Source organism: Rattus norvegicus, chromosome 19 (genome assembly GCF_036323735.1).
Source record: "Rattus norvegicus strain BN/NHsdMcwi chromosome 19, GRCr8, whole genome shotgun sequence".
NCBI lineage: Eukaryota > Metazoa > Chordata > Mammalia > Rodentia > Muridae > Rattus > Rattus norvegicus.
In genome coordinates this window covers 38,435,079-38,448,019 of record NC_086037.1, presented here as the reverse complement: position 1 = coordinate 38,448,019, position 12,941 = coordinate 38,435,079, and the positions used below count along the sequence as shown (strand labels likewise).

Here is a 12,941-nt window from a genome sequence, read left to right as displayed (position 1 = left end):
CTTGGGCATAAGAACTTAAAGTCACCTCCATTGTTCTCTTCACCCATGTCGTCCTACCCACCCACACTCAAACATTGTCAAGGTTCAAGATGGGACTAAAACATCTTCATCCCCTTTATTTTGAAACAGACCTATGCCAGTGGCTTACATAGGTGGGTAGGAGGTAGTATTCTTCACAAAGTTCCAAGACTCTGCAGGCTGTGGTGGAGCAAACCTCAAGGAGCCAAGAGGGGACTTGGCGAAGGGGATTCCCAGGAAAACAGCCACAGGCTGTGCAAATCCTTCCAAATTGACATACTTCCCCAGGACTTTGCCTTTAACAGTGTTCACCACAGGTGGTGAGGATGGATACCCTGTTGGACAAGAAAAAATAAGGACACATCAGTAAGGCAGAGGTAGATTTGCATTCTTGGTGGGTTTGTCACTTCAGAACTGATGGCATTGATAAAGTCACCCAATGCTTTCTAGGTCTCATTTGCTTCTTACATAATACTAAGTGAAGAAAATTGACCTCATCTCAGAGGGCTAATTAAAGTCTAAAGTATATTGGTGTCTTAAAAGCATCTGGCCTAAGTCACTTGATAAGAGAGGTATCAAGCATGAAAATGAGTTTTGGTTTCCACTGGAAATGTTTATCCACTAGGATCCTGGTGCTGAGCTGCAAGATGGGTAAGAAGATAGACAAGAGGTTGTCCGTCCTTAGGGAGGCTCACCTTGTATACATGGCAGCAGACACACTTGACTTAATATTGAGATTCATGAGATTTTCTACTGGGCTAGAGCCAGGAAAGGGATATAGCAGTCAAAAGAGAGAGAGAGACTCCTAATTGATCACACAAGAGTTGTGTCTTAGTTATTCATTCCAGCTTGAGACTAAATGTTCTGTCTAACTGATATAGTGATGGACTGGGTGTTGAGTGTATCATATGCTTTATAAATTGTAGAATGGTAATAATTGTACTCAATTTATATGTAAGTGAAAAGGCTTTTTAACTGGACAAAGGAGGAAATGTTGTGGTTTGCCCTGAAGTTATCTGTATTTTGATGCTAATTCCACTGCCCCAAGGACAGTGCCTAGTCAAGGACCCAGAACTCAGGTGACTTCACCAGAACCACCTCCCCATTGAATTTATAAAGTGCAGGTGAGAGGCAGGTACAGAATAGAAGGGGGGCTATCATTGGAGGAGAAGGAAGGATGGGCGGGAGAGAAGTTTGAAGGAAGAGGAGGAGACTAGGAGAGAAAGGAAGAGACAGGAGACAGTGGGAGAGAAAGGCGGGGGGAAGCCATGGCAGGTGATGTTAAGATTCTGCTCTGTGTATTTACAGGTTGTTATCAATGTTCCTAAGGGATGGGTGGTATCGGGCTTTGTATGTTTAAGTGGGCAATTATATCTTATCAATTGGGTCTAAAAAAAAGAGTTGTGTCTTACAGTGTGGGGAGTAGCAAAGGGAGTGGGAAGGGGGAATGGAATTGCAGGAATGAGAAAGAATGCTGTGGCTCACAGACAGCACATAGCCCAGCTGGGAAGGGTGGGTGTCCTATGACTGCCACCAGGAGGAGTCCATAACAGAGAAAGATAACCTTAGAAGAGAAAGTGCATACCAGGGAAGACCCTGGATGACTGAGTAAAGGGTTGGGTCTTACTTAGTAAACAAATAAGCAGCACAAATAGCTCTGTGGTAAAGCAGACAACATACTTCCAGAACATTCTTCTTGGAGTTCTGCACATGGTCTTCCAGAGAAGAGAGACAGCATCAAAACCATTTGCCCTATTACTTTCATTCTTATAGAACAGGCAGTCTCTACAACTTCCTCACCTCTTCTCTTTCTACCCATTGTGAGACCTGCACAAGCCAACCTAGTCCTTCTTTGCATGGTTGATGGACTTAGAGACACTTGGTCTTGGCCTTCCTGATGTCTTCTCTTGTCGACTTCAGGGGTCTCAGTTTGTGAGAACATTTCTCATTGGGCAGGGTCTTTGAATTCAGATAAGATGCCATCTTCCTCAAAGTTTGTGGCCAGAAAAGATAGGGAAATTTTCAAATTTAGTGGAAAGTAGTCAATAGAACTGAAAACTCCTCATACAATCCAGCCTCTATGTCTCATGCTAAAAACAACCAGCTGCACACTGTGAATATTCAAGTTGTTGTTACTAGTTATTACAAAGAATGATGAACTTTCTGGTAGACATGTACATACACAACAAACTTTATGATATTCTGAAAGACCAAGGAGGATGGGGTGAGATGCCGATGTATGTTCAGCACTTCTAAGAAGGGGGTAAAGCCTCAGGAGATATAGCCTGGGTCAGCTCAGTAATGGTCTACCCTGAAATGGGTAGAAAGATTACCTGGGGTCATATGCTTGTGTCAAGTGGATACACAGCAATGGTGCAGATATTATGTAATTATGTATTTAGAATTGTACACTATCAGAGTGCAGTGTGTGTCCAAGCACATTCATTCTCTTTACAGAATTCCTTAAAGAAGTCTTGGCAGGTGAACAGGCAAGAGTTCAAAGCACCAAGCATCAACTATAAAAAGGTGAAAATAGGGTGGCATTTCAGGCTGGGGGATTTGGGATCCCCAGGGCTTAACTAATGGAGGTCCCATTCCCCATCTTATCTGAGTCTCTTTTGTCTGGGCCACCCCACCTGTCCTGATCTCCACAATCTAGACATAAAAAAAAGAAAAAGAAAAAGAAAAGAAACAAACAACAACAACAACAAAACTGAAGAAAGTCTACATCCTCCAAATCTCCCAAAGAACTGCATGTAACCACCCCACACCCCCGTCACCTCTCTTTTTTCCAGGCAAAACCAATACCATGGTTCTTGTCCCTGCCTCTCCCTTGCTCTCGCATCCTTACTGATCTCTTCTACACCATCCCTATAACCTGTCCCTGACTCTTTGGAACTTCAGTATGACATCATCATCTCAATTGTCTAATTTAAGCACATTGAAATTTCTATTAATCCTTTAAGTTTTCAGCCTAACCTTTTGCCTACCTCTTCACCTATCATCTGGACCCAGCACCGTCTTAGGTGCTGCAGAAGCAGCCATGCATTTTATCCTTAGTGACAAAGGTGCTCTGGTCATCTCTGCTTTAGAGATGGGTCTCCTAGGCGCTGCATCTCCAAGGCACTGTAAACTTTAGGATATCAAATTGGAGGTATTGACTAGGAGCCACCCTAGTTTATCTAGGCTCCTGAGTTTATGCTTTCAATGTTTTGATCAGCCTCTCTCTGTGACCTGCTTGCAAGTTGACTAAGAATCACAGGGAAACAGAATAAGCTTTCTTCAGCTTTCCCATGCCTCCTGTGCCTAGGTATCCAGGTGTCTGTCCTCCTCTATGTCTTTGTGAGACCCAGGCTCTTTGGACTTCAATATACCCCTTCAAGAGCAGAAAGCAAAACTTACCAAGTGACTGGGACTATTTTATCCACAGCATCACCTACTTGTGCTCAAAATGAAGACAGAAAATGTACACACAAACATTTGTACCCAGAAGAACTTACCCCAAGCTGTGCACGCAGCAAGAAAAAGCCAGACCAGAGGGTAGAGGCGCATTGTAGGGTTCTGCGGATCTGTGAGCTATTTGCTCCTTTAGCAAAGCTTCTGTTGTGGACCTGGGGACTCGCCTCCTTAAGTCTTGCTCAACCAGCCCAGTTATGTAATCTAAAATGACAAAAGAGCTCTCCTTTCCAAAGAGTTCTCTGGGTGCCAGTTGGGACCTCCAAGCAACACCCACTAAGAGTTTACCCACTTTTATCTGAACAGTCAGTACCCAATTCTCAGATTACAAGTGGCTAGAAACTCATCCAACAGCTTCTTACATAAGCACTTTTCCCTCCAGCACTCTCACCTCAATTCAATGCTCTTGAACTCTCAAGAGCAGACAGCAGCAGGCAGGTGCCTGCAGCTAGTGGCAAGTGTTGGTCTGGGGTCCTTTTACAAAGATGAACATATCAGAATACCTCCCATTGCCACTCTGCTCAGCTGGGAAGTGAGGACACATTTCTCACAGCCTCTCTGGGCTGGCATTTCCTAGAATCCCTATTCTCAAGTTAGGAAGAAACCTCACCCCCTACAGACCTTCAGACGATTCCTAAATTATCTTCATAGTATTTCTGTCAAGTGACTTGGCTAGGCACAGTGCATACTCAGGCTCAAGGAAGTTTACCTCTCAGAGAAAGAACCTTTGGACATAATGTTTATATGGTAAGCAAACTCTACTGGCATCTCACCATCCGTGAATGCACTTATGCACTGATTCTTCAAACATTTACCGAACTACATGGCCTCCCTCTTCGTGGGAATGTACAGCAGAGTGGTGCGTCTCTGGAATTGCTGGCTAGCCTGTTCCAACAGTGTAGCCTTTTCATGCTTTTGTGTATGGCTACCTCTTTTCATTCCCCTGTCCTGTATTCGGTTGTTTTACCCAACCACTTATTTTTAAGTTCTCTGGATGCATTACTAGGTCATTTGTTTGACTTTTAGGAATCTTTAGTCCCTTTAAGATCAAATCTCTTCAACTTATCTATTTAGGAAAAATTTCCATGAGCTGATAAACTAATAGACATTCTGCAGCTCAGGGAGGTGCTATTCTGTGAATTTAAGTCCCTTTGATGCATAATTATGTCTTCTTCTTCAGGACATAAGACTGTAGATGGTCATGATAGAGAATTTCCTCCAGAACTACTTTTGTTTTATCTGGGTCCTATATGCTGTATGTCCGTCCTTATTTCACTTAAGGAATTTTGCAACCCTCACTTTCCCCTATTTCTTCAGTGAATTGCTGTTCATTGTAAATTATATTGTTCAATCTCCATTTCTACAAATTTTTCTGGTTTTTTTCTGTTTTTTTTCTGGTTTTATTCCCTTATGATCTGGCACAATGAAAGACACTATTGTAAGTTTTATATTTAGTTTATCAATCCTTTATGATTATAAGACTTCCTTTATTGTTTAAAGTTTGACCTGTTTGGAGAATATACGATGATAAAATGAACTTGGATTCTGCATCTGCTAGATAAAATACTCTGTAAATTTCCGTTAAATCCATGTGACATTTAGGGTAATATAATTCTACTATTTGACAACTTAAAAAGTTGATTGATAAGAGTAGGGTATTGAAACCATCGGTTGTTGTTGGGTTAGAGCCCATGATATTATTGTGTTGGTGTCCCAACAATCTTTGAATAAGTATTTGCAATCATTGTATTTTGTGGTGCCTTTCTGTCTTTATCAATATCTCTCTTCTGACTTATTTTGTCATGAAGTCTGTTGAGTTAGTTGTAACTACAGCTTTTCTTACTTGTTTTCAGATTCTATTTCTTGGCCATCTTTCCTCTATGTTTGTGGGAGTCATTTATGATGAGATATTGCAAGCAACAAATTGTTATGTCCATTTTGAAAAAATCCAATTAGCTAGTCTCTGTCTTTTAATTGGAAAATTTAGACCATTTACATTCATGGTTCTTTTAAGTTGTCTGCATTAGTTCTACCATTTTGTTGTTTTCTTCTAGTTGTTTTGAGTGGCCTCTGCCTGCTTCTTTTTCTTGTATTTACCCAGTGGTTTGTCTATTCACTGATTAAACAATGCTTGATTTTTTTCCTGATATTTATTTGCTTATTTTCTCTTTCAGTGTGACTTAGTCTTTCTCCTGTTCTCATGATTGATTTTATCCTATTTCTCTAGTGCTTAGCACTCACGAATACCTTTAGTTATGTTTATTTTGGAAGTTTTTTCCCCCTCCTTTAATCCTTTATGATAACTTGATATAGTAATCTAGATGAGCAGTTAGTTTTATTTGGTAATTGAAGACAAAGGGGGAAATAACAGAATACTCAAATGTTAGAAATCAATGAATGTTTACAAGTAAATAACAACTATAATAAAATACAAAAGTTATTCAAGAGGGAGAACTGTGAAAGAAATGAGGGAATAGATACAATTAAACTGCAAAGTCAGGGTTTGAGTAATGGCTCAGTGGACACAGAGCCTTGCTGCCTGACCACCTGCACTCGGTCCTTGAGACCCACACAGAGGAAGGAAAAGACAGAATTCCCACAAATTGTACTTGTATTGCTCACCATGAGTATCAGGGTACTTTGTGAGTGGAGTCAATTGTAACCCCTCAGAGACCTTGACCACCGGAATAAGCTGGAGTGGGCAGCACCACTGTTACCTTTACAGCCATATCTGGGCTGTTCTGCTGTGGTATGCGTAGAAGTGGTATGCCGGGTTTGTTTTGCCTGCTAGGAGGAATGGAGTTATAATACGCTGTGCTGTTACAGCTTACACACTGAGTATGATGAGTGTAGTGTTAGACTGAAACTATATCCTTCCCAGCCACTGGGTACTACGGGCAAGCCTCCAGCTCAATCACGTTGCCAGGCTTCCTGTCAGCTCTGGGGTTCCTGGCTGGTTTCCTGTTGCACATTCCTTTCAGTAGGTTGTTGTGAGTTTGTGTTTTGTTTTGTTTTGCTTGTTTGTTTTTCTTTTCCTTTGAAGTAAATGGGTTCTCAAGGCTGACTCTCAGGCAGTCCCCAAACAGAATTTTGCTCTGAATTCATGGAGACACAAAAATGCTGGGAGCATTTCTCCCAGAGTAGTAGTTTCAGACTCTAATTCTTTCTCATTGTATCTGTATCTCTGCTGGAAAAAAAACCCTCACAAGCAGGGCATGTGAATTTCCTATATGCTTATTTGAAATTCCCAATCTGCTCGATCCAACATTTGTGGTATTTATTACTTGTCCAACATGGGCTGATCATGTTGTCTCTTGTTAGTGGCATTTTCTTTTCTGAGGCTGTAATTTTATGCATTTAACATTTGATACAATGTCTACAGAATAGAAACTGAATAGATGGTATTTGTGAGTAAACAGGAGCAAAGTTGATTTTTGTTAGTTTGAGGAAACCCACCATTCTTTTATGTGGAGTAAGTGTGGGCACATGTGTGTGCAGTGCCCATGTACATGTGTGTGTTAAAGAGCTTGAATATGTGTAGTATATAGTATGTAAGTAGTATAGGATATACATAGCATATGACTTTTGTTCTCTCTCTAGATATCACAGTCCACTACCTCTAGACTATGCTGTTAGCCAGTGCTTTGTTTATGCCTATTCTGAAGGGCTTATATCCTAATTTACAGGGGTCTTTCCCATGCTTTTGTTTTCTTCAGTCAGATTTCTGAGACTTGGTATCCAAGAGCTGCTAATTTGAATGTGGTATCCAGTTCAGTTCTCTGAATTCTTAAGAGGACCCCATGGTTCTATATATTGCACTGCAGATTTCTCTGTGACCTGGCCATCGAAAGAAGCTAGAAACACTACCCAGGACAGTTTCCTCTCATTCTCACCAAGGTAAATGCTTAATCTCCTCTGTCCCTCAACCTCAATAAGCCTTCACTGAGCCTTCAGAGGCAAGAAAAATAAAAATAAAGATCCTTCTACTTTTCCTTATGCATTTCATTTGTTAGGATAAGAAAATATTAGCAGAGCCTCTCATACCTTTCTTATGCTTCATATGTACTCTGGACTTTGCTCATAAATGTGTGACAGATATATATGGAGAAATCAGTTATGTGTGTGATTTCTCCTTGGATCTGTGGTTCTAGGGACCTTATAACTCTCCTATTAGTGTTCACTTTCCCTTAACAGCCCACCAAACCCTTTAAAGTAATTTCTTCCTGTATTGCTGTCATCACTCAGAAGCAAACAGAAGGTGAGCCAAAATCCCCACTTCTTTACCCTGTACTTGTCTTTAGATTTCTGGAAAACCATTCCGTAGAGTGATTCTCTGCAGAGGCATCTTCCTATGACATTATCTCTCTCTGAGGTACATAGATTCATCTCCGACTTGATTTATGAAATAAAATTTATTTTTCTTTTTTTTTTTTGCTTGTAAAAGAAAGCGTTTACTCTGCTACTTGATGACAGTTTTAGAGGGTGAGTTTATGTGTATTGTGGCCACAGAAAGGCACTGGACAAGTAGTTGATAGTTGTAAGCATTCTAATCCAAAAGTCAGGCAGGCAGAGTCAGAGAGACAGTGTATGCTAACTGTTGAAACTATAAAGCCCACTCCCCACTGACAAACCTACTCCAGCAAAGTCATACCCCCTCATCCTTCCTTTTTTTTTTTTTATTAACTTGAGTATTTCTTATATACATTTCAAGTGTTATTCCCTTTCCCGGTTTCCGGGCAAACATCCCCCTCCCCCCTCCCCTTCCTTATGGGTGTTCGCCTCCCAACCCTCCCCCCATTGCCGCCCTCCCCCCATAGTCTAGTTCACTGGGGGTTCAGTCTTAGCAGGACCCAGGGCTTCCCCTTCCACTGGTGCTCTTACTAGGATATTCATTGCTACCTATGGGGTCAGAGTCCAGGGTCAGTCCATGTATAGTCTTTAGATAGTGGCTTAGTCCCTGGAAGCTCTGGTTGCTTGACATTGTTGTACTTTTGGGGTCTCGAGCCCCTTCAAGCTCTTCCAGTTCTTTCTCTGATTCCTTCAACGGGGGACCTATTCTCAGTTCAGTGGTTTGCTGCTGGCATTCGCCTCTGTATTTGCTGTATTCTGGCTGTGTCTCTCAGGAGCGATCTACATCCGGCTCCTGTCGGTCTGCACTTCTTTGCTTCATCCATCTTGTCTAATTGGGTGGTTGTATATGTATGGGCCACATGTGGGGCAGGCTCTGAATGGGTGTTCCTTCAGTCTCTGTTTTAATCTTTGCCTCTCCCTTCCCTGCCAAGGGTATTCTTTTTCCTCATTTAAAGAAGGAGTGAAGCATTCACATTTTGATCATCCGTCTTGAGTTTCGTTTGTTCTAGGGATCTAGGGTAATTCAAGCATTTGGGCTAATAGCCACTTATCAATGAGTGCATACCATGTATGTCTTTCTGTGATTGGGTTAGCTCACTCAGGATGATATTTTCCAGTTCCAACCATTTGCCTACGAATTTCATAAACTCGTTGTTTTTGATAGCTGAGTAATATTCCATTGTGTAGATGTACCACATTTTCTGTATCCATTCCTCTGTTGAAGGGCATCTGGGTTCTTTCCAGTTTCTGCCTATTATAAATAAGGCTGCGATGAACATAGTGGAGCACGTGTCTCTTTTATATGTTGAGGCATCTTTTGGGTATATGCCCAAGAGAGGTATAGCTGGATCCTCAGGCAGTTCAATGTCCAATTTTCTGAGGAACCTCCAGACTGATTTCCAGAATGGTTTTACCAGTCTGCAATCCCACCAACAATGGAGGAGTGTTGCTCTTTCTCCACATCCTCGCCAGCATCTACTGTCACCTGAGTTTTTGATCTTAGCTAATCGCACTGGTGTTGTTTTGATTTGCATTTCCCTTATGACTAAAGATGTTGAACATTTCTTTAGGTGTTTCTCAGCCATTCGGCATTCCTCAGCTGTGAATTCTTTGTTTAGCTCTGAACCCCATTTTTTAATAGGGTTATTTGTTTCCCTGCGGTCTAACTTCTTGAGTTCTTTGTATATTTTGGATATAAGGCCTCTATCTGTTGTAGGATTGGTAAAGATCTTTTCCCAATCTGTTGGTTGCCATTTTGTCCTAACCACAGTGTCCTTTGCCTTACAGAAGCTTTGCAGTTTTATGAGATCCCATTTGTCGATTCTTGATCTTAGAGCATAAGCCATTGGTGTTTTGTTCAGGAAATTTTTTCCAGTGCCCATGTGTTCCAGATGCTTCCCTAGTTTTTCTTCTATTAGTTTGAGTGTGTCTGGTTTGATGTGGAGGTCCTTGATCCACTTGGACTTAAGCTTTGTACAGGGTGATAAGGATGGATCGATCTGCATTCTGCTACATGTTGCCCTCCAGTTGAACCAGCACCATTTGCTGAAAATGCTATCTTTTTTCCATTGGATGGTTTTGGCTCCTTTGTCAAAAATCAAGTGACCATAGGTGTGTGGGTTCATTTCTGGGTCTTCAATTCTATTCCATTGGTCTATCTGTCTGTCTCTGTACCAATACCATGCAGTTTTTATCACTATTGCTCTGTAATACTGCTTGAGTTCAGGGATAGTGATTCCCCCTGAAGTCCTTTTATTGTTGAGGATAGCTTTAGCTATCCTGGGTTTTTTGTTATTCCAGATGAATTTGCAAATTGTTCTGTCTAACTCTTTGAAGAATTGGATTGGTATTTTGATGGGGATTGCATTGAACCTGTAGATTGCTTTTGGTAAAATGGCCATTTTTACTATATTAATCCTGCCATTCCATGAGCATGGGAGATCTTTCCATCTTCTGAGGTCTTCTTCAATTTCTTTCCTCAGTGTCTTGAAGTTCTTATTGTACAGATCTTTTACTTGCTTGGTTAAAGTCACACCGAGGTACTTTATATTATTTGGGTCTATTATGAAGGGTGTCGTTTCCCTAATTTCTTTCTCGGCTTGTTTCTCTTTTGTATAGAGGAAGGCAACTGATTTATTTGAGTTAATTTTATACCCAGCCACTTTGCTGAAGTTGTTTATCAGCTTTAGTAGTTCTCTGGTGGAACTTTTGGGATCACTTAAATATACTATCATGTCATGTGCAAATAGTGATATTTTGACCTCTTCTTTTCCGATCTGGATCCCCTTGATCTCCTTTTGTTGTCTGATTGCTCTGGCTAGAACTTCAAGAACTATATTGAATAGGTAGGGAGAGAGTGGGCAGCCTTGTCTGGTCCCTGATTTAGTGGGATTGCTTCAAGTTTCTCTCCATTTAGTTTAATGTTAGCAACTGGTTTGCTGTATATGGCTTTTACTATGTTTAGGTATGGGCCTTGAATTCCTATTCTTTCCAGGACTTTTACCATGAAGGGGTGTTGAATTTTGTCAAATGCTTTCTCAGCATCTAATGAAATGATCATGTGGTTCTGTTCTTTCAGTTTGTTTATATAATGGATTACGTTGATGGTTTTCCGTATATTAAACCATCCCTGCATGCCTGGGATGAAGCCTACTTGATCATGGTGGATGATTGTTTTGATGTGCTCTTGAATTCGGTTTGCCAGAATTTTATTGAGTATTTTTGCGTCGATATTCATAAGGGAAATTGGTCTGAAGTTCTCTTTCTTTGTTGTGTCTTTGTGTGGTTTAGGTATAAGAGTAATTGTGGCTTCGTACAAGGAATTCGGTAGGGCTCCATCTGTTTCAATTTTGTGGAATAGTTTGGATAATATTGGTATGAGGTCTTCTATGAAGGTTGGATAGAATTCTGCACTAAACCCGTCTGGACCTGGGCTCTTTTTGGTTGGGAGAACTTTAATGACTGCTTCTATTTCCTTAGGAGTTATGGGGTTATTTAACTGGTTTATCTGTTCCTGATTTAACTTCGATACCTGGTATCTGTCTAGGAAATTGTCCATTTCTTGAAGATTTTCAAGTTTTGTTGAATATAGGTTTTTATAGTAAGATCTGATGATTTTTTGAATTTCCTCTGAATCTGTAGTTATGTCTCCCTTTTCATTTCTGATTTTTTTAATTTGGAAGCACTCTCTGTGTCCTCTCGTTAGTCTGGCTAAGGGTTTATCTATCTTGTTGATTTTCTCAAAGAACCAACTTTTGGTTCTGTTGATTCTTTCTATGGTCCTTTTTGTTTCTACTTGGTTGATTTCAGCTCTGAGTTTGATTATTTCCTGCCTTCTACTCCTCCTGGGTGTATTTGCTTCTTTTTGTTCTAGAGCTTTTAGGTGTGCTGTCAAGCTGCTGACATATGCTCTTTCCTGTTTCTTTCTGCAGGCACTCAGCGCTATGAGTTTTCCTCTTAGCACAGCTTTCACTGTGTCCCATAAGTTTGGGTATGTTGTACCTTCATTTTCATTAAATTCTAAAAAGTTTTTAATTTCTTTCTTTATTTCTTCCTTGACCAGGTTATCATTGAGTAGAGCATTGTTCAATTTCCACGTATATGTGGGCACTCTTCCCTTATTGTTATTTAAGACCAGTTTTAGGCCATGGTGGTCCGATAGCACGAATGGGATTATTTCTATCTTTCTGTACCTGTTGAGGCCCGTTTTTTGACCAATTATATGGTCAATTTTGGAGAAAGTACCATGAGGAGCTGAGAAGAAGGTATATCCTTTTGCTTTAGGATAGAATGTTCTATAAATATCCGTTAAGTCCATTTGGCTCATGACTTCTCTTAGTCTGTCGACATCACTGTTTAATTTCTGTTTCCATGATCTGTCCATTGATGAGAGTGGGGTGTTGAAATCTCCCACTATTATTGTGTGAGGTGCAATGTGTGTTTTGAGCTTTAGTAAGGTTTCTTTTACGTATGTAGGTGCCCTTGTATTTGGGGCATAGATATTTAGGATTGAGAGTTCATCTTGGTGGATTTTTCCTTTGATGAATATGAAGTGTCCTTCCTTATCTTTTTTGATGACTTTTAGTTGGAAATTGATTTTATTTGATATTAGAATGGATACTCCAGCTTGCTTCTTCTGACCATTTGCTTGGAAAGTTGTTTTCCAGCCTTTCACTCTGAGGTAGTGTCTGTCTTTGTCTCTGAGGTGTGTTTCCTGTAGGCAGCAGAATGCAGGGTCCTCGTTGCGTATCCAGTTTGTTAATCTATGTCTTTTTATTGGGGAGTTGAGGCCATTGATATTGTGAGATATTAAGGAATAGTGATTATTGCTTCCCTTTATATTCATATTTGGATGTGAGGTTATGTTTGTGTGCTTTCATTCTCTTTGTTTTGTTGCCAAGACGATTAGTTTCTTGCTTCTTCTAAGGTATAGCTTGCCTCTTTATGTTGGGCTTTACCATTTATTATCCTTTGTAGTGCTGTATTTGTAGAAAGATATTGTGTAAATTTGGTTTTGTCATGGAATATCTTGGTTTCTCCATCAATGTTAATTGAGAGTTTTGCTGGATACAGTAACCTGGGCTGGCATTTGTGTTCTCTTAGGGTCTGTATGACAT

At 40.5% G+C, this 12,941-nt stretch overlaps 1 protein-coding gene across 4 annotated transcripts in view; it reads right to left on the bottom strand.

Annotated features, from left to right (window-relative positions):
• Positions 1-3,726, bottom strand: part of Ces1dl1 (carboxylesterase 1D like 1) — a 31,718-nt gene extending 27,992 nt beyond the window's left edge. For 3 of the 4 annotated variants that reach the window (XR_005496625.2, XM_039097561.2, XM_039097560.2), the window contains exons 1-2: positions 3,519-3,726; positions 149-353 (exon numbers count right to left, since the gene is read on the bottom strand). Coding sequence is in view for 3 of the 4 variants with exons in the window: in XM_039097561.2 (XP_038953489.1) it covers positions 149-353; positions 3,519-3,570 (257 nt within the window). In the remaining variant the exon portion in view is untranslated. The remainder of the gene's footprint in view (positions 1-148; positions 354-3,518) is intronic. The other variant, NM_001013889.1, reaches the window with a different exon arrangement.
• Positions 3,727-12,941: the final 9,215 nt, after the last annotated feature.